The sequence below is a fragment of the Osmerus mordax genome, chromosome 7, assembly GCF_038355195.1.
Source record: "Osmerus mordax isolate fOsmMor3 chromosome 7, fOsmMor3.pri, whole genome shotgun sequence".
NCBI lineage: Eukaryota > Metazoa > Chordata > Actinopteri > Osmeriformes > Osmeridae > Osmerus > Osmerus mordax.
The window spans coordinates 19,502,586-19,525,284 of NC_090056.1; the positions used below are offsets into that span (position 1 = coordinate 19,502,586).

The following is a 22,699-nucleotide window of genomic DNA, read 5'->3' on the forward strand; positions in this document are numbered from 1 at the left end:
TATAAACAAAACATGTCCATACATTGCATTCCTACTCAAACTCACAGCCTTTCAGACAACCAACTCAACACTTTCTGCTTACTTGTGAATGAGACATGTAGCATGACTAAATATAGGCCTAATCACTCTATAGCTTAGCATGTGATCCTTTTGACCTCTCTCCCAAGTCTCTCAACTTTTTTGCAGTTAACTTTCCCTTTTGAAATACATTTACTAATTTTTTTTAGATAGGCATTTAAATAGGCTGCGGCACAAATGTAGAGCAGTTACAACTGAATGTCTGTAGGATCATCGCTATTACACGGACTGAGAAATGCAGTGTTTGGAGCAAATAATCAACACGGATGGAAGAATTGATCTGTCCATCATTCGTTGTTGATTCTAAGCTCTCTAGTACGGTCATTAACCTCAAGGACACAGGGTTCACAGGTAGTCAGTTAGACACACTGAAACAACACAAAAGGCAATCTGTTATACTGCTCCTCCTGGCAACCTGCAGCAGTCAAGATGGATGAGTATGTTTTTGTTGTTGTTTATTCACTGATGATGAAGGAAGCTTGTGGAGTTTGTGTGGTGAAGTCTTGGCCTTATTTCCCCCAGTGTGTTTTGTGTGTTTGCCCTGGTCGCCCTGTTGCCCGTGTCCCAGACGGTGAAGCTGACCGGCCTGTTTGGCAGCTTCACCTCCCCAGACTTCCCCCGCCCGTACCCCAACAACAATCACGCCGTGTGGAACATCAGCGTTCCGGAAGGTCACCGGGTCAAACTCTACTTCACCCACTTCAGCCTGGAGCCCTCAGAGAACTGCCAATACGACTACATCCAGGTATGCCAAGCTAGCATTTACCTCCACCCAGGAACCAACTGTACTTTTCTTTGTTTAGTTTTCTATCCTTTGTGTTTCAACGCTGCTTGATGTCTTTGTTATGATCAAACTAGGTGCTGGCCGAGGCAAACGAGACTTTGCGTTTCTGTGGCGACGTAGAGAAAGGATATGAGGACGCTCCTAGGAACACGGTCATCCTGTCGGCCGGGAACGTCATGTCTGTGGTCTTCAGGAGCGACTACTCTAACGAGGCCCGTTTCACAGGCTTTCACGCATTTTACACCTCCGAAGGTGATGTAGGCGTTTCACACCTTTGCTGATGTCATCCCGATTCAACAACATGCAGAAAAAAGTTATCAGTGAAGTTTGTTATTATTGTGATTGTTGGGAGTTATATTTGCAATTTTAAATTTTATTTAGGGAATACAAAGGGAACATTTTTGTTCGTTTCTGTGTCAACTAGGTTCTTGGTAGACTTTTGCTCTGTGAGGTAACCTGCTCTTCTCTCTGTCTTTTTGGTTTTGTAGATGTCAACGAGTGTCTGAGCCTGGTAGAGGGGGAAGCTGTTTGTGATCATTACTGTCACAATTATGTTGGTGGCTATTACTGCTCATGCAGGTTGGGATACCTTCTCCATGACAACAACAGATCCTGCACTGGTAAGACGATTGGGGGACTCATGATCACAAGATAATTCAACAATAATGACACATGAACCTTTTTACCATCTTTCATACAGTCTCAGACAGAATCAAACACTCATTTACATTTACATTACATTTCGTCATTTAGCAGACGCTCTTATCCAGAGCGACTTACAGTAAGTACAGGGACATTCCCCCTAGGCAAGTAGGGTGAAGTGCCTTGCCCAAGGACACAACATCAGTTGGCATGACCGGGAATCGAACTGGCAACCTTCGGATTACTAGCCCGATTCCCTCACCGCTCAGCAACCTGACTCCCTCCACCTGATTTATGGTGTGTAGTCACGGAAGTATTTTATTGATTTGACAAATAACATGTTTGTACGCCCTCGTGATATATCCCTAGATTACATTCCAACTGCTCCTTACTCCATCCAGTACTGGCGACTGGGGGTGGGGGTGTGAGTCAGCAACTCCATGGAATGCATGAATAAATACATAAATATAATCTTTAGGTTTATTACAATCTTTAGGTTTATTACAGTCAGATTGTGGGTTAAAAAAAAAAACGTATTGAAGTAAAGGTGAGCAGCATTGTGCTAAACTGTAAAAATGTTGCCTTCAAATTAAATACATCAGATTGGCAGTCCCCCGCCCCCACCCCCTTGTAGCTATTCTGAATAAAAAATAAACCAATGTTTTATTTAAAAGTAAATAGTTCTTTTTAAAGTAAATATATTTTTATGTTTGTGGAGAATGTATTCCTCGTTAATATAAGAGGGGCATGCTGTGTTTGAGACAGTAGCCCATTATCATGTCGCCTGAATGATTGCCAACTAATTTGAGACTGGAGAAACACTGATGTAAGAGCCAGTTGATCTGTGGCAGCCGGTGCAGGGCTGGGTTAATTACTGTCGATTCCCAAGGGAGACCCACACTGAAAATGGATACCTGTTTGCAGCCCTAATAGTGTACTGATGCCAGGTAATTAATCACAATTACCGAAGGAGACGTATCTTAAATTGTTATTCTTTGCCTGAGTAAAAAGTGACACCAGATAGTGTGGGATGAGTGGGCAAAACTGATTACCCACTTTAAGGTTTTTTTTTTATTATACAAGATTACAGCTAGTCAGCCTCCTCGAAATGTCAGTTTGTTGTTGTCACATTTTCTGGTACTTTCTTACTTTCTTTCAGCTATTAACTTGGAAATGTGTGATGGTGCATCAGTTAACTCACATTAAATAACGAGGATAATGTTTTCAAATTAAAAGCTGTTTTCTCAGCAATACTTACTCTTTTCAAAATGGCAGACGCATTTTTCCACTCATCCATATCTAACAGAAAATCAAAGGCCTCACTAGGGGGCTGGGTCAGAAATTAATGACTGTGCCTTCAGCCAAAAATAAATAAATAAACACATGAACAAAACAAATCAACTCCATAGTAGCAGGCTAAACAAAACAAGTGTGGATCGATGAACAGTATGATTGTTTCTGGGCCCGGGTGTGTGTTGTGACTAGTGCCGTGCCAGGTCCAGGTTCTGACAGAGCGGTCGGGGGAGCTGACTAGTCCAGGGTACCCGGCTGCCTACCCCAGCATGTGCACGTGTGACTACACCATCCGGCTGCCACAGGGATCCCGGATCCTTCTGGACTTCCCCGAACCCTTTGACGTTGAGGGTCACCCCGATGTCCCCTGTCCCTACGACAACCTGAAGGTCAGTTCTTCTCAGACGTCAACGGAAAAAAACGTATTTTGTTTTTTACCTCGTGACACCCTTGATGACACTCTGTAACACAAGTCGGGAAGTCCGGAGCCAATGAATAAGTAATCGTATTCCTTCTCATGCTTCTGGAGGAAACCTGTCTGAGCCGGCTGTGGCCTTCTGAGATGTATAGCCATTCTGTTCCTTTCCTACGTCAGTTAGACATACATCAACAGTCAAACGCAACCACAAATCAAACCCCCTGCAGGTTAACTAGCTGAATTCCCAAATCTTCCTTCTGCTCCCCAATCTTAAGATATCCACAGAGGGCCAGGAGTACGGACCCTTCTGTGGATCTTCCTCGCCTGGACAGATCGACACAGGAAGTTACCAGGTCCACATCACGTTCAGGTCTGACGCCTCAGGGAAAAACAAAGGGTGGAAGATCAAGTACTCTAGTGTCACCACCACCTAGGAACAAAGGGTGAAATAAATGTCACATATGTTGGTATGACCCAATATGTTATGGATTTTAAGATGCAAGCAGAATAAAGCCAGTCATCTCCAAATTGATTCAAATTATGTCTTTGGTTTAGCGAAAAAATCTACAGGCATATGGTTTGTGGATACAAGTCCGATTGCCATTATTTCCATTCACATTTTCCAATGTTTTTTTATTGGTGGTAAGTAATACATACTGTTGCTAAAGTGATGTTAATACTGTTAGATGTCTTTAAAAGATTTGAACCAATTTGCCGGTTTCTATTCAAAAGTAAAATGTTTTTTAGTTTAACTAGTATCTGTCATAAAGTTAACCATACAAAATATATAACAGTGATCCTTTCTTGGGAAACCTCACTATTACAACGAAATGCAAAGATAATCTAATATCACCCTATTCAAACTTGACTTCAGTCTGATGCATAGACTTTACAAGGTTCAGTAATTCGCTCCTGAAAACATTGAATTAATGCAGTGAAGTACTTTGAAAGTCAAATCAACTGCTGGTCTCGTAGAAACAGTTCATGGTGATTGTGTTAACCTGCATACATTATTCATGCACTTCTCGATCCTCTACAGGTCCTTCTCGATCAAAATGCAGTGAAGTACTTTGAAAGTCAAATCAACTGCTGGTCTCGTAGAAACAGTTCATGGTGATTGTGTTAACCTGCATACATTATTCATGCACTTCTCGATCCTCTACAGGTCCTTCTCGATCAAAACAGCCATTAAAGGGTTCTTCACACACATTAAATTGCCTCTTGTCGGACACTTTAGCATCCGCTCGCTAACATTTTCTCTGTCTCTCTCCCTTTGTTTGTGGAAATAGAGAAGAGATGAGTCCCCAGTAAGGGTTCACAGAAACAGGCAAGAACATGTACCCTTTGTTTGAATTCAAATTATAAGTTTATCATCAGATGAAAGTCTTCAAGATGTCTTGTGAGAACTCCGTTCAGCTCCGTTCCAGACGAGCTGCTGATGTAGCTGTTTTCAAGAACTTACAATCTCTCCTCCAACAGAGGGTGGACTCTAGGGGTTTAAGGCCACGGTACTGTCACGTCGGCCTGAATAAACGTGTTCAGTCATGGACACTGACCCATCAGATGACATTACCTTGACATTTAAAAGACAACAGAATCGAATCTGGAGTCATGATTGTTCAGCTCGGTCTCTAAAACACAACTGAACTGTATGCTTTGCAGGAACAACAACAACGATAGCTCACATTGACTTGATCTGTTGGTGGGGCGCTCCCCTGTATAACAGTATTACCATAGGTACTCTGTCTTCTCTAAGGCTGCTGAGTTGTGTGTGACTGGTTCAGTCAAATCGAAGCCAAAGGCATTACACACACCATGAACCCCATTTACCAACCACTGAAAGATATGAAGTAGCTGTGCAAAACCAAAAGGCAACTCTGCCACACACACACACACACACACACACACACACACACACACACACACACACACACACACACACACACACACACACACACACACACACACACACACACACACACACACACACACACACACACACACACACACACACACACACACACACACACACACACACACACACACACACACACACACACACACACACAATCAATCCTAGAGTACAAAGTCTTCTTGACACACACACACACATACTGTTCAGCTCCATATGCACCAACTCTAAAATTGCAGCTGTGTGACACATGGTACTTAGCATCTGAATGGAGCTGCTTACAGGGAGACTGAATAACCATTGGCAGGCGCCGTGATTTCCTCCCAGGGTTCGTGGTCAGGACTGCGTGGAGGAGCTGGACACTGATGGAGACGAGCGACGGTTCATTATGATGGAAGGCGTTACCAATGTTCCTCCAAACGAGTACCTTTCAACAAAGCCTCCACAACCGTCCTTTAGGACTTGTCTGGTGTGGCTCACCTACGCTATCCCTCGTTAAAATACCTCAATAAAACCCAAACACGCGCTGCATGTGAACGTACATCGTTCGAGCCAAGTAGAGGCGCCACACATTTTCTCAACTTAAAAGGAACAATACCGTTGTCACGGTACAGGTCCAAGTTACAGTTTATTGTAGTCAGGAAGACATCATTCTGTGATTGGTATTAGAGTAACACTGCTTCCAGTATTAGAGTAATACTGGAAGCAGTGTTCTGCCTCCTTTCAACAGCAAAGCAAACATGCAAAAACAAAGTGCCTCATTAGGACAGTGACTTACAAAATGTACACACAGAGCTCCCATAAAAACATGTTACTAATACATGACATGACAATAACAACATATATTTCATAGGAACAAAATTAGGTTGAAAAGGGATGAACTTATGCCAGCCTTTAAGGGAGCGTTCAGGTTCAGGACACAATTTTTTTTATTGAATCCAAAACAACATAAGCCTGTTTTTAAGGTGAAATATTCTCCTGGTTCTGTCATGTCTGGTAGCATGTTCTCAAACACTACCCTGTATTGTGAACGTGATAATGGGGCTGGAAGTGCTCATGGTATAGACCAGGGGGTATGATATCACAGAGCTGTCATATCAACGCACAAACATGACTCACATGGGCGCACATGCATGGTTACATCACAACCACTCATCCCTTCTATAATTAGGGGGTACTGGTGTCCTAAACACACAAGTGCAGAAAAAGGGGTTTCTATACGGCACAGTTTAAGTAAAATGTATAATATAAGCTAAGGAATATCTGCATATCATACATAGCACATAGTTTGGTCATTAATTGAACAGTGGTCTTGATTTGCGAGTCAAAAAATAATAACTTAAAGTGTAAGGCTTTGTTGGGTCTAAAGAATGAACAAACAGAGGCAAAGATGGACGCAACTTGTTAAGTCAGCTGCAGAGACAAATTGTTCTGAGCCATTACCAACTTCCCTCAAATTTCTGTCTCTCTCAGAAAATGATGATTTATTAAGACTCCTGTCCGTTAAGGTAGAGGATCAATCACTTGTTGGGGAATAAGAGCCATGGCAACACCTCTAGAACAGACGATGCACATAACCCCAAAGCTGCATATTTCAGGGTTCAATGTCCACATCTTGAGAACTCAATCAACACACACTACAAGTGGTCCACTCCCAGCATCTCTCATAAACATGAGTTAAGCAAAAAATAATAATAATATATATATATGCAAATGTATTTTGGCTCATCATGACAAATAGGCTTTGGCTTCCCCCACCCCTTTCCCCCCTAAAACTCACAGATGTGTTATCTTGGCTAATTTCGTCCATCTGCCTCATCAGCATTCCCTGATAGCGGCATACATCAACATGAACGGCTAATGCTAACAGCTCATCATCCCTCCCCTTCAGTGCAGGCAACGTGTGCTCTCATCGGCCCCAGTGTTCAAGGAGCCACGTGTTAGCCTACTTGCTACGCTTGACTGGCGTGTGCTGGTCCGGGCTGTCCGCTGAGGGCAGAGTGCCATCCTGCTGTGAGGGGGAGACGGAGGAGGCGGTGAGAGAGTGCATGGCCCGGACCTTCTGCAGTCTCCTGGTCAGCTCTTCTTCGCAGGCCTGCAGCAGGGCCGAGGTCCTCTCAGGGCTCCAGCCAAGCACCTGTTCCATGGAGGCTGTGCCCTTGCTCACCACCATCTGCGCATGGAGGAAAAGCGAGACAGATTGGGAGCTTTTTTTCTGCTAGGCTAGAAATAGACACAATCTGCGCCGGAAACCTCGCTAACTCCTTCAAAAAGCGGAAAGGATTTATTTACTCACTACCACTACTCCAAGCAGTGCTTTTGATGATGTTCATGGTTCAAGGTGGACAGATAAGTGGTAGAGAAACGATTCAATTCACTTGGTTAATCCCAAAGGAATTTCAAGATTCATATTCAAGGGTTCTCTAAATGCAAACAGAGTGGTTTGATATCAATATTATAATTATCATTTTACCTTGAGCTATTAATGGGAAACATTTTGAAAAATAGCTTCAGGAAACCACCAACTTCTCTTCCCTGACGCTCATGGAGAGTTCGAAAGAGAGGTCTTATAAATGGCCTGCTCCCGTCACCATGACGCACACGAAAAATATCTATCGCCTCAGGTCGTAGGCAGTCTTCTTATTTGTTGACAGGGTTTACAGTTTGACCATGTAGCGAGCTTCTCGTTGCTACTTTTTGCCTAGGACCACATACAGTACGTGAGGTGAGTGAAGCACAGAGAGATAGTGCCACCTAGTGGACATATGATCCCAAGCACTTCACAGTCTCTGCCAGATGATCCGTTTCTGTAGTTCCTACTGTAACCCTGGCTTGTTCTCCTCATTCAGTCGTATCTCATTCTGGCTGAATAGCTAAGTAACTGTGGGGTCATACTGACTGTAGGGGTCATACTGACTGTAGGGGTCATGGGGTCATACTGACTGGAAGCAGGTGTCCTCAGGTTTGGTGTTCACAGGAAAGGTGAGTACCTGGATCTCCTCGTTGGAGAGCCTGGTCTCGGGGCTGGTCTTGCCCTTCAGGACCATCAGAGTCCTGGACATGAAACCTGAAGATGAGTCCACCTCCATCCCATCAGGCACATCCATGTCACCTGCCCCTGTCACCACGACAACAAGCGTGTCACAAACTTCTGACATCATCTGACAGTCAGAGAGAATCAGAACAAAATGAGAGTAAGGGAGTGCATGGTCAGAATGGTAGTGTGCGTAAGATGGGATGGTTGTTTGTAGTCAGAGCAACGGCTCCCCCTAGAGACCAAGTACACTCAACACGTACAGACTGTAGGAGGGTGAGAAGTCACAGTACGCGTTTGTCTTTCATCAGTGCTTGAAACAAAAATAAATATATTTGTCATTCTCATTCTCTACGTTGCTAGTCTCAGTAGGAGGGCACGGCCTGTAGCAACACCCCACTCCTGCTTAGTCAAACAATGGTCATATCTAAAAGGTATGCAAAGGTGTGTGTCTTTCACATGCTTTGTACACCGAATCCCACTGACACCCATCACTTCCTCTGAGATCCCACAGGATTCAGAACTGGTCATCCTTCCTGGGCAGGGCCTTAGCTATCTGTACCAGATGTTTCTCATTCCTACCGGTCTGGCTGGGCAGGGCCAGCTGGCTGTCCTCCTTCTCCACAGCTCTGAGGTACAGCTGGAGCAGCTCCTTGGATTGCCTCTCCTCCTCCCTGCGGTCCAACACCCTCTGAAGAGTCTCCTGGAGGTTCTGAGCCTTCTTCTCCTGGAAGCCAAGGGCGGAGGCCAGCTCCAAGCCAGGGACGTCCACCAGGGACTGGGGGAAAACCAAAAACATGACCCAAAAACTTGGAGGCTCACCCCAGTGATCGTCTGACATGTTCAAAGCCTGCTCCTCCGGACACAGCCTGAACCTAGTCGTCGATTGTCAGAACTCAACGATGTATCTCCTTTGTCCTTGACAGGGATCCAGTAGAATCAATCGTATTAGTTTGAATGTTAGACCATGTATTAACTGAATGCAACGCTAGCGAGCGTCAGCGACAAAATCAGTTTGTCTGCCTCGTTTTCTATTGGAACATCCTAGCTAGACCTGAGCGAAGCTGCGCGCCGTTTGGGAATAACTTTTTGTTGGTGTTAGTGTGAGGCTACCTGCAGGTCGGCCTCAGACATGAGGATGATGCTGGCCAGGTCCTGTCTCAGCTGCTGAGCCAGGGACTGCCAGGACTGGGGCACAGCCAAGGAGCTGTCCACTGAATCTGCCTCCACTGTCTCCAGGTCCATAGAGTCCCTGCTCAGCCATGCCGTCCCTCCGTCAACTGCAAGGGAAAAGAGACACTATGTCAGTCAGTCTCTGAGACAGGGGGACATTGGGGAGGATGGGAGGCATGTCCAGACTGGGTTAATCCCAAAGCTTTAGTTGGTTTTTTTAACAACCCAACTTTTATGTGTCTGGATTTGACTGAAACTTTGTATTCAAAAACGTTTTACATTTTATACTGTAACTGAATGTTGGCATGAAGATATTCATTACATTACAGTGGAGCTTTGGTGAGCGTTTGATCAAAACAAAAACAAAAAACTCACTTTTTTTAAGTGGGGCCCATGTCTCTCTTTGGTGCAAAAGCATGAACTTTGTGTTGGGTGGTAAGCACAAGAAATAGGCTTCGTCCTCTACTATTGTCCCGTCATCTTCTAAAACCACAGAGACGGCGTCTGGATCGAAGCCAAGAGACTCGCATCCTAAGGGGAGGAATGGTTAAAAAACAACAAAGTAGTTCAACACACGTTTCAAGACATTTCGGGAAAAAATGGTTGAACTGGTAAGGTTAATTAAATGAGGTACAGTGACATTTAGAGTCACATTCAAGGTTATAATTTGAATGCTGGAACATGTTCCCTGACATGAAATGTTTCAGTCCGAGACAATGATGTACCATACGTGTAGGCCTATACGTAGACATAGAATGTGGTCGGGCTAGGAGGATGCATTCCGATAGCCAAGTGGAATGTTGCTTCCAGTGTGCCAAGCGTCTCGTTGAGCAATAAACTAGGCGTCTTTACTTCTTTATATTTAGCAAAACAGTGGTTGCAACTCCTGAGGTTTCTACTTAAATTGAAACCACGAGTCCTGAAAGGAGCATTCTAACATTCACGTTTTGCTCAGAAGACGTGGGAGGTATTCACTCCTCCTTGTGAATCGCACACTAGGAATGGAGCGATGCATACAGTGTCAGGCAAGTCCGCGCAAGAAGGAAATGTGGGGCAAAGCTCTGAGACAAGAGACTGCCCATGAGTATCACATGAGTTGACGCTTTTTTTGCTAGAGGCTTTCAATAAAACCATGAATTATTGTGGTTGGTTCGTAAGACTTTGTGAAAAACATATTGGACACACAGGTTTAAAACCGATGCCACTGACGGACCACTAAATACACAAAGACAAGTAATTATTTTCTCATTAAGTTACTACTTTGCAACGTGTGACTCGCTGCTACCAATATATTTGCTCAACTAAATAGCTTACAATACTGAAACTGTGAATGGCCAGCGCGCATCATGAACTTCACGCCTGTTTACTTGTTTACCTTTAATCTTCAGTTGTGTTAAAGAAGAAACCACCAAGCCGTATGATTTCTGCCGTGAAACATTGCACACCTTACAAGGTTTTAATTCTGTCATCACGTCGCTGTCGTAGACAAAGTGAAATTAATCTAAAGCCGACAGTAAGTTATTTTACCGCCGATGAACTACACACTACCGCTCACAAGGAACTACCTCCAGTAGTTATGATCCTGTTTTCCTTTAGCGATTAATCGTCCTTACCTATTCAGTCAAGAGCAATCGTTGACGAATGAATCGATATGTACCCTCGTTTCGTGTCAAAAGACAAAGCGACCCAATCCGTACGTGGGAAAGCAGTACGCCATTCGGATAGGCAGCATCAAAACAGCCGTGGGCCGGGACGGGCAAAGTAAACAAATGATCGTATAGTGACTAGCTAGCAAACACGCTAGTAAAGCCAGGAGAGGGCTGGAAAGATGGCATCGGCTGATCAACCTGATCCTCAAACTCAGGTCTCATTGTTTTCTTTCAGCAACATTTGATTTGAACTGTGCAAAAGCGTTTATTACGCGACAACTCCCGTGACATGAGACTTCATTTTCTGAATCGCTTCCTTTGTTCTTGTTTAGTTGTCCCTGTATCACCTAGCAAGCTAGCAAGCTAGCAGTCGCATGTACTATGCGTAAAGTTTGAACATTGGGTTCGAGTGACTCGTGGTTTGTTACATGTGCAGGCCGAACTGTCAGTTTGTCAGATAGCTGCGCTAGCTAGCTATAGTATAAGCCAACATTAATTGTACCTGTAGTATAAATTGCCTGATGTCGGTCTATCTTACGTAATAGTTCAATGCTCACGAGAAAAGGTCAATGATGATACTGCTAGCTAGCCAACTAGACTATAAATACAGAGGAAGTCCAACGCGCTTTCAGTTTGCCTCCAACTTTTCAACTGTACAAATCCACTTAATCAAAGTTAGCCATTTTAGTATTGGTCGAAGTGTTACGCATTACTATTATCATAGTTACACTAAATCACATGGGTACAGCTGAATGCATGATCAACAATTATTTGAGGAGGACGACTATGATTCTGCAAAAAACATTTGTCAACAATAGTTTCAGCCAACAACACATCAAGATTAGGTTGTCAAGTTTTAAGTTTATTTGCCATATGTATCAAATACAGGTACTCTTGACTGTTTCGGGTGGCATATCTAAACCTATTATAAATAGGCTAGCCTTAGTCCTGATCCTAAATGAGCCACTTCTTATGGCTATGCTTGTGGGACATTTTTGTGTGCAATTGCTCCTACTCTCAACATTTTAGTGACCTATGTGAATCGCTCTCCTCTGAACAAAACGTTATTGGCTGAAGTCCACACTGACTGTGAATAGGATAGGGGGTCTCTTGTAACTTACCTTTGATGTGTTCCCTACCTTAACTTTATCAACCACCCCAAATTCAAATAGGCAATTGTATCGCCCGCGTCATTGCAATTTGAGATAATCTGTCGATGTGCATTCTAAATTCTTTTGCTGACAGAGTTAGATTTGATCAGGAGATGGCTCACGGGCCCATGGTCGTAATGTACCGTTACCGGTGCTGTATTACAGAGGCTTATGGCTCTAATGTGACAAAGACTCAAGCGAAGGCAAAAGGCTCACAATTCTGATTGGAGCTCACTGATGCATACAATGACTCGAATGCCTCTGTAATTTTGAAGGTAATCAGGTCAAAGTAGGCCTTTTCAGACATTCAGAAATTTAAATTGAATGATTTACACCGTGTTTTAGTATTCATAGGCTACTTGCACATGTATGCACACTCATGTAATGTATTGGCTGTACAATTGGGTATGTGCTGAGGTTACATTAATTGGTTACATGAAAGTACCTTGAATCAGCTTGATTTTTGTTTGAGGAAAAACATTGTCCTGCAACCGGAATGTTCTCTACTTGTCCGTTAGATGGCGCCCTAACCTAAGTCTTTTGCCTTTTTCAGCCTGGCGTTCCGTCCGGAGACGATGCAGTGGTCCCCAGAGAAGCGCTGGTAAGACGACACTGCTGTTTGACTTCCACAAAATGTGAATATGGGATATAATAAAGCAGAAGTTTATTTTTTAGAATGTTAAATGATGTTTTCTTAGCGTCATATGGGGTTTCTATAAATCGTACGGACGTTTATACGTTTCATCCGAACAGAGCTCTGTTAAGACTGCTTTTGTGTCACCGTTAGAAAGCATTGGCCCAAACATCAAGTGACCTTAACAGCATGAAGTCAATTCACCTTTACTTTATACACACAGACTGCAGTGACTAACACCTGTAATCTGGTTGTAGGCCTACTATTATAGGCCTTCTCTCTGGAGAAGAAAGCGTGTTTACTCGAGAGGGCTATCAGAAAATGTTGCAACACATTTATACTACACAAACAGGCTGAATACACTGGTACATTGTCCTTCTAACTTTGTGGAACCATCGAGCAGAGAGTATCTTTGTCCGATCCACTTTCCCAGGGGGAGCAGACCAGAGGTGTTGTGGTCGAAAGTTATAACTTTAGAGCTCAAAGAAAAGTTCTTCAAATATAGTGTCTCACTTAGCCAACATTATGATACCGTTACAGCAGGTTGCGAATTATACAATGACAATCGGGGGGGGGTCAACTTTTTCTCCATGGCGTAAAGGACAGAGCAGGCGCGTGCTTCAGTGAACTGAAGTCTTACAGCAGCGATTCCTAAAATGTGGGCTGCGGCTCACTAGTGGTCTACTAGGGCAATACAGGTGGCCCGCCAAACCAATTCAAACTAAAGTATGAAAAATGAATCAATATCAACATATTTATATTTACTGTTGGTAAATAATTATGAAAAATCTTACTAATTTTAAAATGACATTTTGCCTTTAATTCATCTTGACTGAAACGCCAATAGTTACGCTTGGCACGTTGATGAAAGACCAAGTGATATTTCCACCTTAACTTGCACACGCCCACTTCAGTCCACTATGCATGCATACTGCATAAGCTAAGTCAACAACTTCCGGTAGTGAGCAGTTACGTTAGTTTTCAAACGCAAAATGCAGTTTTTTATGAGGAGTTTGGTTCGTCTTCCCGAAATGACAATTAACGATGTTCATAGAATCCTATGTTGCTGCCCTTCAAGCAACAGGGAAAAGGGGTTAAAATTGTACGTTTTGAGCTACATCCACAATTACAAAGGTAAGGTTTATCTAACTTACTCACACAGTAAAAGTATCTAGTGCTAGCTAAAATATTTGAGCTATGCAAGTGGGCCGCAAAGTGGAAAAGGTTGGGAGTTGCTGCCCTACTGTATAGTATCTTGCTTGTTTAAGTAATGTCTGCAGTCTGTTGATGATAATAAATCCAATCCATCCCACAAGCTCACAGGGCACGTACCACACAGCGTTTGTAGTCAAGGGTCAGCAACAAAGTATCGTACAGCAAAACTGGCAGCAAGTCATATCGACCCTCCCGACCTGCTGTTTTTACCTCTTTTTGGGGTGTCCCAGTCTTAATTAGGGGGGTCATACCCCCCTAATTCAAACCCTGCATTACAGTACAATCGCTCACAACGAATATAATCTACAAATCTGTGACCCAGCCAGGATGAAAGAACTGTGTGCCTTGAACTCGGATCATTTTGTGCTCTCCTTGTCCCATGTCTTGTGTTCCACCCCAGGCTAATTTAATCTGCTGGATATTGATTGTCGTTCTGTCTGTTCTTATATTTCTAATTTATTTCAATTTCATCTTCCCCAAATGTGCTTTTAAGACTCCCTGCTTCAAAAGAGAAGAACATGTTTTTATGAGAAGGTCCTTATTTGAAACTGCTTGACAAGTCCCCCCCCCCCTCTCCTCCCACCTCCTCCTCCTGTTCCCTCCTTCCTCCTTTAGATGAGCTGCTCTTTCCCAGTTAAGTGGATTATTACAGTAGGGATAATTCTTGTCACATGGCATTATTTGGATGAAGTGAATAATTGAAATTTGTGTCTGAAAGGATTTTATCTGGATGAGAGGAAGGAGACTGCTGGCAGGGGTTGGAGGGAGGCTTCTGGGCATGTGTGTGTGTGTGTCTGCCTGCGTGCTCGAGTCCTGTTCTTATACAAACGTGTGTGTGTGTCTTGATTGTGTGTGTGTCAGATGCACTGTGCTGTCAGGCGGGAGACACCAGTCATGTTAACAGGTTCTGACTCACCTCGCCCTGATCGGTGGACCCTGGCTCCTAGCATGGCTCTCCTCTCCCTCCCTTTCCTCCTCCCCTCCCCTCCCTCCCTCCTCGTGGTTTCTTGAGGGGCCTCTGGTTCGGGGGACTCCATCGTCCCTGCGGTGCCTAGGGTCAGAACCAGGGAGAGGGCTGGGAGCCGTTTGGTTGCCGTTAGTCCTCCTCCGTGGCCAGGCCGACACGCATGTAAGGGCACATGGAAGAGGGTTTACCAGAGAGGGCACCCTGTCTGTCTCTCTGCCTGACTGCAGAGGGCACCCTGTCTGTCTCTCTGCCTGACTGCAGAGGGCACCCTGTCTGTCTCTCTGCCAGACTGCAGTGGGCAGTGCTGCCTGTCTCTGCCTGACTGCAGTGGGCAGTGCTGCCTGTCTCTCTGCCTGACTGCAGTGGGCAGTGCTGCCTGTCTCTCTGCCTGACTGCAGTGGGCAGTGCTGCCTGTCTCTCTGCCTGACTGCAGTGGGCAGTGCTGCCTGTCTCTCTGCCTGACTGCAGTGGGCAGTGCTGCCTGTCTCCCATCTGTCTTTCGGGCTTCTGCCCTTCTCCTTCTGTCCTCTGCTCATCAGCCTCTCCTACTCTCTCGCTCTCTCTCTAGCTCTCTCTCCCCATCACTCTCTCGCTCTAGCTCTCTCTCCCCATCACTCTCTCCTACTCTCTCCAACTCTCTCTCCTTCTCTCTCTATTTCCAACTCTCTGTCTCTGTATTTCTCCCTCTCTCTCTGTTCTATCCACTCCCATTGGATACCCTGGAACTCCATTTACCCTTGTTTTCTCTCTTTCTTTCTCTCTGCCATCTCTTGCCCTCCAGCCCTTGTTACAGCATTCCAAAACTGCTATCAGATAAACACACACACGCCTGTGTTTGTTGAACCTACTGTAACCAGCTCTGGTCATAAATGGAGAGCAGATTGTGTGTGTGTGTGTTTTTGCTGAGAAAGTGTTTCTGTACAGCTGGGTCCCAGAGAAAAAAAAACAGGCTAAGCCGGTGTTCCTATTCCTAATATCAATGACTCCTCAATGTGGGGGTGAGGTGGGCGGAGGAGGGTGGAGGTGGGGGTGAGGTAGGTGGGGGAATAGGTTTGGGGGTGGAGGTGGGTGGAGGAAGGGATGAAGTTGGGGCAGCGTTCTACGCAGAACATCCCGGTGCCACTACAACTTCAAACGCTCCCGTTCCCCAGGATATTAAGCGACTGATGAAAAATTTAGCGACCGTTAAATAAGGCGCTTTGAAGTGATCTGTTTTGGCTCAGGAGCCTCTGAATTTCCGTAGCCCCTCTGCTCACCAACGTGCTACAGGGAGGAGACAAAAACAACAAGATACAGTTAGGTCCATAAGTATTTGGACATTGACACAATTTATCATTTTGGCTCTGTATACCACCACAATGGATTTGAAATGAAACAATCAAGATGTGCTTTAAGTGCAGACTTTCAGCTTTAATTTCAGGGTATTTACATCCAAATCAGGTGAACGGTGTAGGAATTACAACACATTTTATATGTGGCCCCCCCCTTTTTAAGGGACCAAAAATAATTGGAAAAACTAACATAATCATAAATCTAATTGTCACTTTTAATACTTGGTTGCAAATCCTTTGCAGTCAATGACAGCCTGAAGTCTGGAACCCATAGACATCACCAGACGCTGGGTTTCGTCCCTGGTGATGCTCTGCCAGGCCTCTACTGCAACTGTCTTCAGTTCCTGCTTGTTCTTGGGGCATTTTCCCTTCAGTTTTGTCTTTAGCAAGTGAAATGCATGCTCAATTGGATTTAGGTCAGGTGATTGACTTGGCCATTGCAGAACATTCCACTTCTTTGCCTTAAAAAACTCTTTGGTTGCTTTCGCAGTATGCTCCGGGTCATTGTCCATCTTCCGGGTCTTTTGGTGTTGCTGAGCTCACCAGTGCGTTCTTTCTTTTTAAGAATGTACCAAACAGTTGATTTGACCACACCTAATGTTTTGCTATCTCTCTGATAGGTTTGTTTTGATTTTTCAGCCTAACGATGGCTTGCTTCACTGATGGTGACAGCTCTTTGGACTTCATATTGAGAGTTGACAGCAACAGATCCCAAACACAAATACCATACTTGAAATGAACTCTAGACCTTTTATCTGCTCCTTGTCAATGAAATAACGAACTCCCTTTGTGAGGGAATAACATACACCTGGCCATGGAACAGCTGAGCAGCCAATTGTCCAATTACTTTTGGTCCCTTAAAAAGGGGGGGGGGGGGGCACATATAAAATGTATTGTAATTCCTACACCGTTCACCTGATTTGGATGTAAATACCCTGAAATTAAAGCTGGAAGTCTGCACTTAAAGCACATCTTGATTGTTTCATTTCAAATCCATTGTGGTGGTATACAGAGCCAAAATGATGAAAATTGTGTCAATGTCCAAATACTTATGGACCTAACTGTATGTTAAGCCCAGGAGTTGGGCTGGCTGGCTGACTGACTGACTGACTGACTGACTGGATGGCTGGGTGGGTAGGTTGTTGGCTGGCTGACTGGCTGGCTGGCCGGCTGTTTACAAACATTTAACTGTGCAGCTTGTGACACCAGATCTAGCCATGCTGCTGCCCCCTGGTGTCTCTCCTGCTCTCTCTCCTCCCTCTCCTCTCCGCTCCCCTCCCCTCCCAGTTAGTCTCATAGGTTCCCAGCTAACAGATGTTGCTCACATGCTAGTCCAAAATGAATAAACATATTTTGTTTAATATTTAGTGAGGGATCTGGGACTGTGATCAGTGTGAGAAGGTTCCCAGGGTTCTTAATACGCCCTTTCTGTCAACATACTGCCTTCTGGGGACAAAAGACATCAACCACAAACGTCAAAACCATCTACGATTGTCATGCTCGTATATCACTAAAACCACCAGGCTAGGTGTATAGGAGTCTATTGACCTTCCCAATTAGCCGATTGCTAGCTATACGCGTAGGAACAGAGGGCGGTTTCACTTTGGATTAAAAGGAGAATACCAACGCCAACGCTCAAAGTACTGATGTCAGAATTAATTTTGAAAGCTGGCTCTTGTTTTAATTTTTGTGGACTCTAGGTTTCAACACGCCCCAAAATTAATTATTCCACGGGAGTAAGGAATGGTAGCCATTAACGAGTCCGTCAGGGCAGTCCTTATTCTGGAAGAAACCAGTCTGCAATTTAGTTAGTCAGGGGAACCTGCCCAGAGATTTTTCTTTTTTCCTCTTTGCTCATTACTTTAATTGTAATTGTAATCCTTTATTGGAGCTGTCTGCAGTAAAGGAGAGTTATGGCAGAGGAGGGGGCGAGAGCTGAGCAGATATTTCATGATTATTGGAGAAGACGGTCACTAGGTGGCAGCCACTAACCCGGCCCTGGTGATTACTGTGCCGGGAGTGATGGTGAGAGACACTGTGTTGTGTGGGTGTGTAGAGTTGGTGTGGGTGTGGGAGAGTGTGTGGGTGGGGTGGGAGAGCGAGAAGAGTCTCGCTGTTACTAAACGCATCCTGAGCTTTTGGAGAGCAAAGTCCATTTCAGAAGCACCTGTCTAGCACCTGATCCTGAAAACCTGTCCTTTTCACACAGAGGCTTGCTGTGTAGCCTGCCACAGGCCCTGGAGCGTCCAGGTCCACACACCGTCCCAGCGCACTCCCGGCTCTCTGACGAAGCCTTTCGGGCAGGATGAACGTCCTTTCTGGCGCCAGTCTGGACGAGCTGCTCTCTGATCTGCCTCGTCTACTTGTTCTGAGTGGCTCTTGTTGTTCACCCTGGGCTGTGTTTGTGTCAGTGCTTAATGATACAGGAAGGGCCCACTGTTTTATTGTTGCTGTGTTGCATCTTTTTTCTTTCTCCGTCCAACCCCCCCCCCCACCCCCTCTTACCCCCCTGCAGCCCCCCCTCTCCTGCTGGCCTCCTTGGAGGACTCTGTATGAATTCTCACTGTCATGTCCAAGGACGAGTGGCGCAGGGTCAGCTAATTGCTTTTATGATTATGATTTCACGTCAGATTTATCGTGCGTGCTCGAAGCACATCTTCGAGGTCTGCCGACGTTGCTGCTGGCTTCTGGAAAATGAGTTTACAGCTCCTGGCTTGGACTTGTGGTTTAAGTGCAGGTCACTTTTTTTTTCTTTTTTTTTCTGTCATTAGAGCTGAATGTCGTTGGGTGAATCACACAGGATTTTTCCTCTGAAAGCCTCTGGTGTCTCTGGCAGTCGACGCCGTTACCGTTTGGCCACAAAAACGTTGTTTCTCTGGGTTTGTTTTTTTTAATTAATTTTTTTACGTGTGAGAAACCTTGAGGTTTTGACGGGGGGGGATGATGCAGATGTTTGTGAATTTCTTTGTTTGTTTTCTTTCATTTATTTTTATGAGACTTTCATAAATCTCTCATCTTCGTTTCTGTTTGAAGGAAACAAGTCTCTTTTTCACATCACGCCAGAACTGTGAGTCTCTTCTTTTTGATGTTTGAGATTTTTCAGATGGGCCCACCCTTCTCTTTGAAAAGGATGAGTAGGGATGAGTCCAACCCTATTTTTTATTATTTTGTGGTTTCTGCTTTCAGAACTTGGCTGGACTCGATGCTTGCTGCCAAGTCCCTTGAGGCAACAGTGGGAAAAATTCCAAGGTTACTTGGAATCTCTCACTTTTTTTTTTATGTATTATTATTTTTACTGAAGCCAATTGTAAGGCACATTGACCTCGGTTTACCTTAATGTATCTGCCTTTGGGTCAAATTGTTTGATTTATTAGTTTGACCTTAGTTTGACCCTCTTAAGTTTGTGGAAGTGGGTAGCCTGGGTAGGTTTTGGTTTGGTTAGGGTTCTCAGTGTTTACAACGTCTCACCCACTTGTGAAAGTTCATTTCGAAGTCATATTTGAAGACTGTGATTATACATTGAATTCAATGAACTTTTTATGAGCCCTCAGGACTTTATTTGTAGAAATGTCAATCCTGGCAAACATATTAACCCAAACAACATGGTAAGAGTTATAATTTCCAGTCCTCCCATAACTTTAATCTGTCATTATATGTTTACTTAAGAAAAAGATAGAAATACGATACCACTTTAATTACTGCCTAGTTATTTTGCCTCGATATTCTTGGGAAAGAATCCTCATCGGGTTGCCGTGTACGAATTACCGTGCCTCTTTCTAATTACCCGCGATTTGATTTACAGTTTTCCCGGTGTTTACGTGAGTAAAAACAGAAAGCGAGGCCAAGCCGGGGCTGCCAGCGTCTCTTCTGGACGCGACTGGAAATCTCCTGATGAATCAGACTTGTCTCCTGCTGTCAGCACCACTCACATCCCTCCCACCCTCCAATGTCACTTTCAAGGCATAATTACACAAGTTGTGTTGATTAGTATGAGAAGCAATTACGCCGGCTTTCCGACGCAAATGGGGGGATGTGATGGAGGATGACTGACAGGAAGTTTCCTGTCTTTAATAAGTAAATGACTATGGTAATTCAGGTGCTGAGTCCCTTGGATTTGTCAGCATCTTTTTCGTTTTAGCGATGTCCTCTGGTTTTAATGAACAGGAGTTGTTTTTGATGGAAGGGCCCCCATGCCTCCCTGTCTCTCTGACCTGGAAGTGGAGACGGTTCTGTCTCGGGGGGGGGGGGGTGAGATGGGAGGGGGTGTTGCTGGTCGCCGTCGACCCCTCCTCTGGTTCCTCAGAGCAGGCCCAGGGCCCTCTGGTTCCTCTCAGTGCTGGATCAAGTGCAAAGTCTCGTCAGGTCACACAGCAGAAAAGTGTTTTGTAGCTTGAGATGGCTTGATTCCAAACAGAAATTATTTAGTAATTGACACTGTGGGGATTTTCTTTATTTTTTCTCCTTTTTTCCCGTCTGTATCTGGCGTCCCAGTCTGGCTGTTAATTTGTCGTGCGCCAGCTCCCCTGCATTTCAGATATTTGTTTAAATGTCGGGATTCCCTCTGTGCATTTGTAACTACACTTCTGAAAATGCTACTCTCTCTAATTATGTCACTGGATTCTGCCTCATGTGCCTGCTGGTTCAAAGAACAGCATTCGACCTGGTTCAGTGCCAGCATGGCAGATCTCCGAGCACCTTCAGCATCAACACCTTTCTTGCCCAACATTTAGCTGTTTTCAAGGTGCGTGTGACTGTGTGTGGGAAGAACAATGGGATTTGAGCAAACTATCCCCAAGGCTATAGACCTTTTTTGATGAACATTCTAGATTTCTGAACATTTTTGAACATTATAGAATTCTAAAACATTATAGAATTTTAATTCTAGTTTAGAACTTGCGTTCTAAACTGATCTGTTATTGTTTACGTTCCAAAAAAGATCTATAGGTACAGCATGTTGATCCCATCTAGTTAGCTGCCCGTGCTCGTAACCCCCTATAGAGCCATACATGTCCTGCATAAATATGATGAAATAATTTTCACTTGCACTCACAGCTCAGCTGTAATTTATATGGATTGAATGAGTGCTGCATTGTGGCAAAGCATGAGTGGACCAAATGCTCGTTTGTCACCTCTAATAAATGTTGGAATGTAAATTATGAAGTTATGCTTCAGATGTAAATGCACTTTATTTCAACCCCCTTAATGCAGAGACCCCACTCCAATACATTAGGACGAGGGGGGGGGCGCCTGGAGGGGGGGGTTAACTTAGAATTCTGACTGTTTTCACAATCAATAATAAACACAAAAGATTGTAGATGAGGGACATTATAACATATCTGGAGTCGGGTTCATAAATTATTGCTTGGAAGCAGGCTTGTACACCAAAAATGTAAATACATTAATGTTATTAATAATGTAGTGACTAATAGTTCTATCAGGACTGTAATAACAGTTTAATGGAATATGACAGCAAGAATGTATTACACTTCTTACATTTAGATGGAGCCTCACAGAGCATTTATCAGGGATTTCTGAAACATGCTGTTTTATTTTATTATTTTGTTCTGCTAATTGCTTATTTTGCCCAAACGTCTTCCAGGGTAGGAAGGGGGGGATGAGGATAAAGAAGAAAAGAAGAAGAAGAAAAATAAAAAACCACACGTAATGGATATTAATTAATACATGTCAGTTCTCTCGGTTTGATGAAAATAAATGAAAGTGAACAGCTAATGGGGTTGTGGAGTTTCTCAGTGTGTGGCGCCCTGAGATTATGTTTTTATCAGGGGGATATCTGTGAAAACAGTACTCCACAGATCTACTTAGGAGTAGGTACAGTATAGTATGCGCCTTAAAATGTAATCCACTAATTAGAATACTTTCAAGGTGTTCCCCCAGTAACCTGCTCTGTGGAATAGGCAGTGTTCTGTGTACTTGAGGGTTAGGTCTGTTGGGTTAACAAGCAAACTTACTCTCATTGTGGAGGTGATATGCAATAGGGCATAGCAAGGCCTCCCACACACCCACCCCCTCCCCTGCCCTAAACACCCCCTCCCCTCCCACATACTGACCCCCTCCCGCTACCCAGCACCCCAGTCACCTCTCACACAGGGCATTCTGCCAGTAGGTTTGTGCACCCATAGGTGCTGCACAGGGGGAGGGTGTGTGAAGCTGCCGTGTTAAGGGCTGTCATTACGGCCTGGGCACAAGTGCAGACCGACCAGTAAAACAAGGGCTGGCACAGTAAACAGCAGCCATAGCTGAGGTCCCAGGCACGACTGCCAATTATGAAAACACCTGGACTGGCTGTGTTCCACGGCACAGTCACTCAGACAGGACTCGGCTGCGGGTGGGATTGACAAGGTGGTTATGTTTTCCACACCTGTATTCAGACCTACCCCACACCAGAAGCTAGACGGAC

General features: G+C 44.4%; 3 protein-coding genes across 3 annotated transcripts in view; 2 read left to right on the top strand and 1 right to left on the bottom strand.

Annotated features, from left to right (window-relative positions):
• Positions 1-507: 507 nt before the first annotated feature.
• On the top strand, positions 508-3,704 carry masp2 (MBL associated serine protease 2). The gene is made up of 6 exons (XM_067239160.1): positions 508-515; positions 601-823; positions 937-1,114; positions 1,351-1,482; positions 2,990-3,186; positions 3,491-3,704. The coding sequence occupies exons 1-6, from the start codon at positions 508-510 to the stop codon at positions 3,647-3,649; spliced, it is 897 nt and encodes a 298-aa protein (XP_067095261.1). The 3' UTR covers positions 3,650-3,704.
• A 2,334-nt stretch (positions 3,705-6,038) lies between these two features.
• Positions 6,039-10,890, bottom strand: dffa (DNA fragmentation factor, alpha polypeptide). Its single transcript, XM_067240141.1, has 6 exons — positions 10,710-10,890; positions 9,710-9,865; positions 9,275-9,441; positions 8,744-8,939; positions 8,118-8,245; positions 6,039-7,300 (listed from the first exon to the last, which is right to left on the bottom strand). The coding sequence occupies exons 1-6, from the start codon at positions 10,801-10,803 to the stop codon at positions 7,073-7,075; spliced, it is 969 nt and encodes a 322-aa protein (XP_067096242.1). The 5' UTR covers positions 10,804-10,890; the 3' UTR covers positions 6,039-7,072.
• Positions 10,891-11,065: 175 nt separating this feature from the next.
• pex14 (peroxisomal biogenesis factor 14) overlaps positions 11,066-22,699 on the top strand; it is a 47,860-nt gene continuing 36,226 nt past the window's right edge. The window contains exons 1-2 of the mRNA XM_067240652.1: positions 11,066-11,198; positions 12,688-12,735. Of these exons, the coding sequence (XP_067096753.1) occupies positions 11,163-11,198; positions 12,688-12,735 (84 nt within the window). The 5' untranslated portion in view covers positions 11,066-11,162. The remainder of the gene's footprint in view (positions 11,199-12,687; positions 12,736-22,699) is intronic.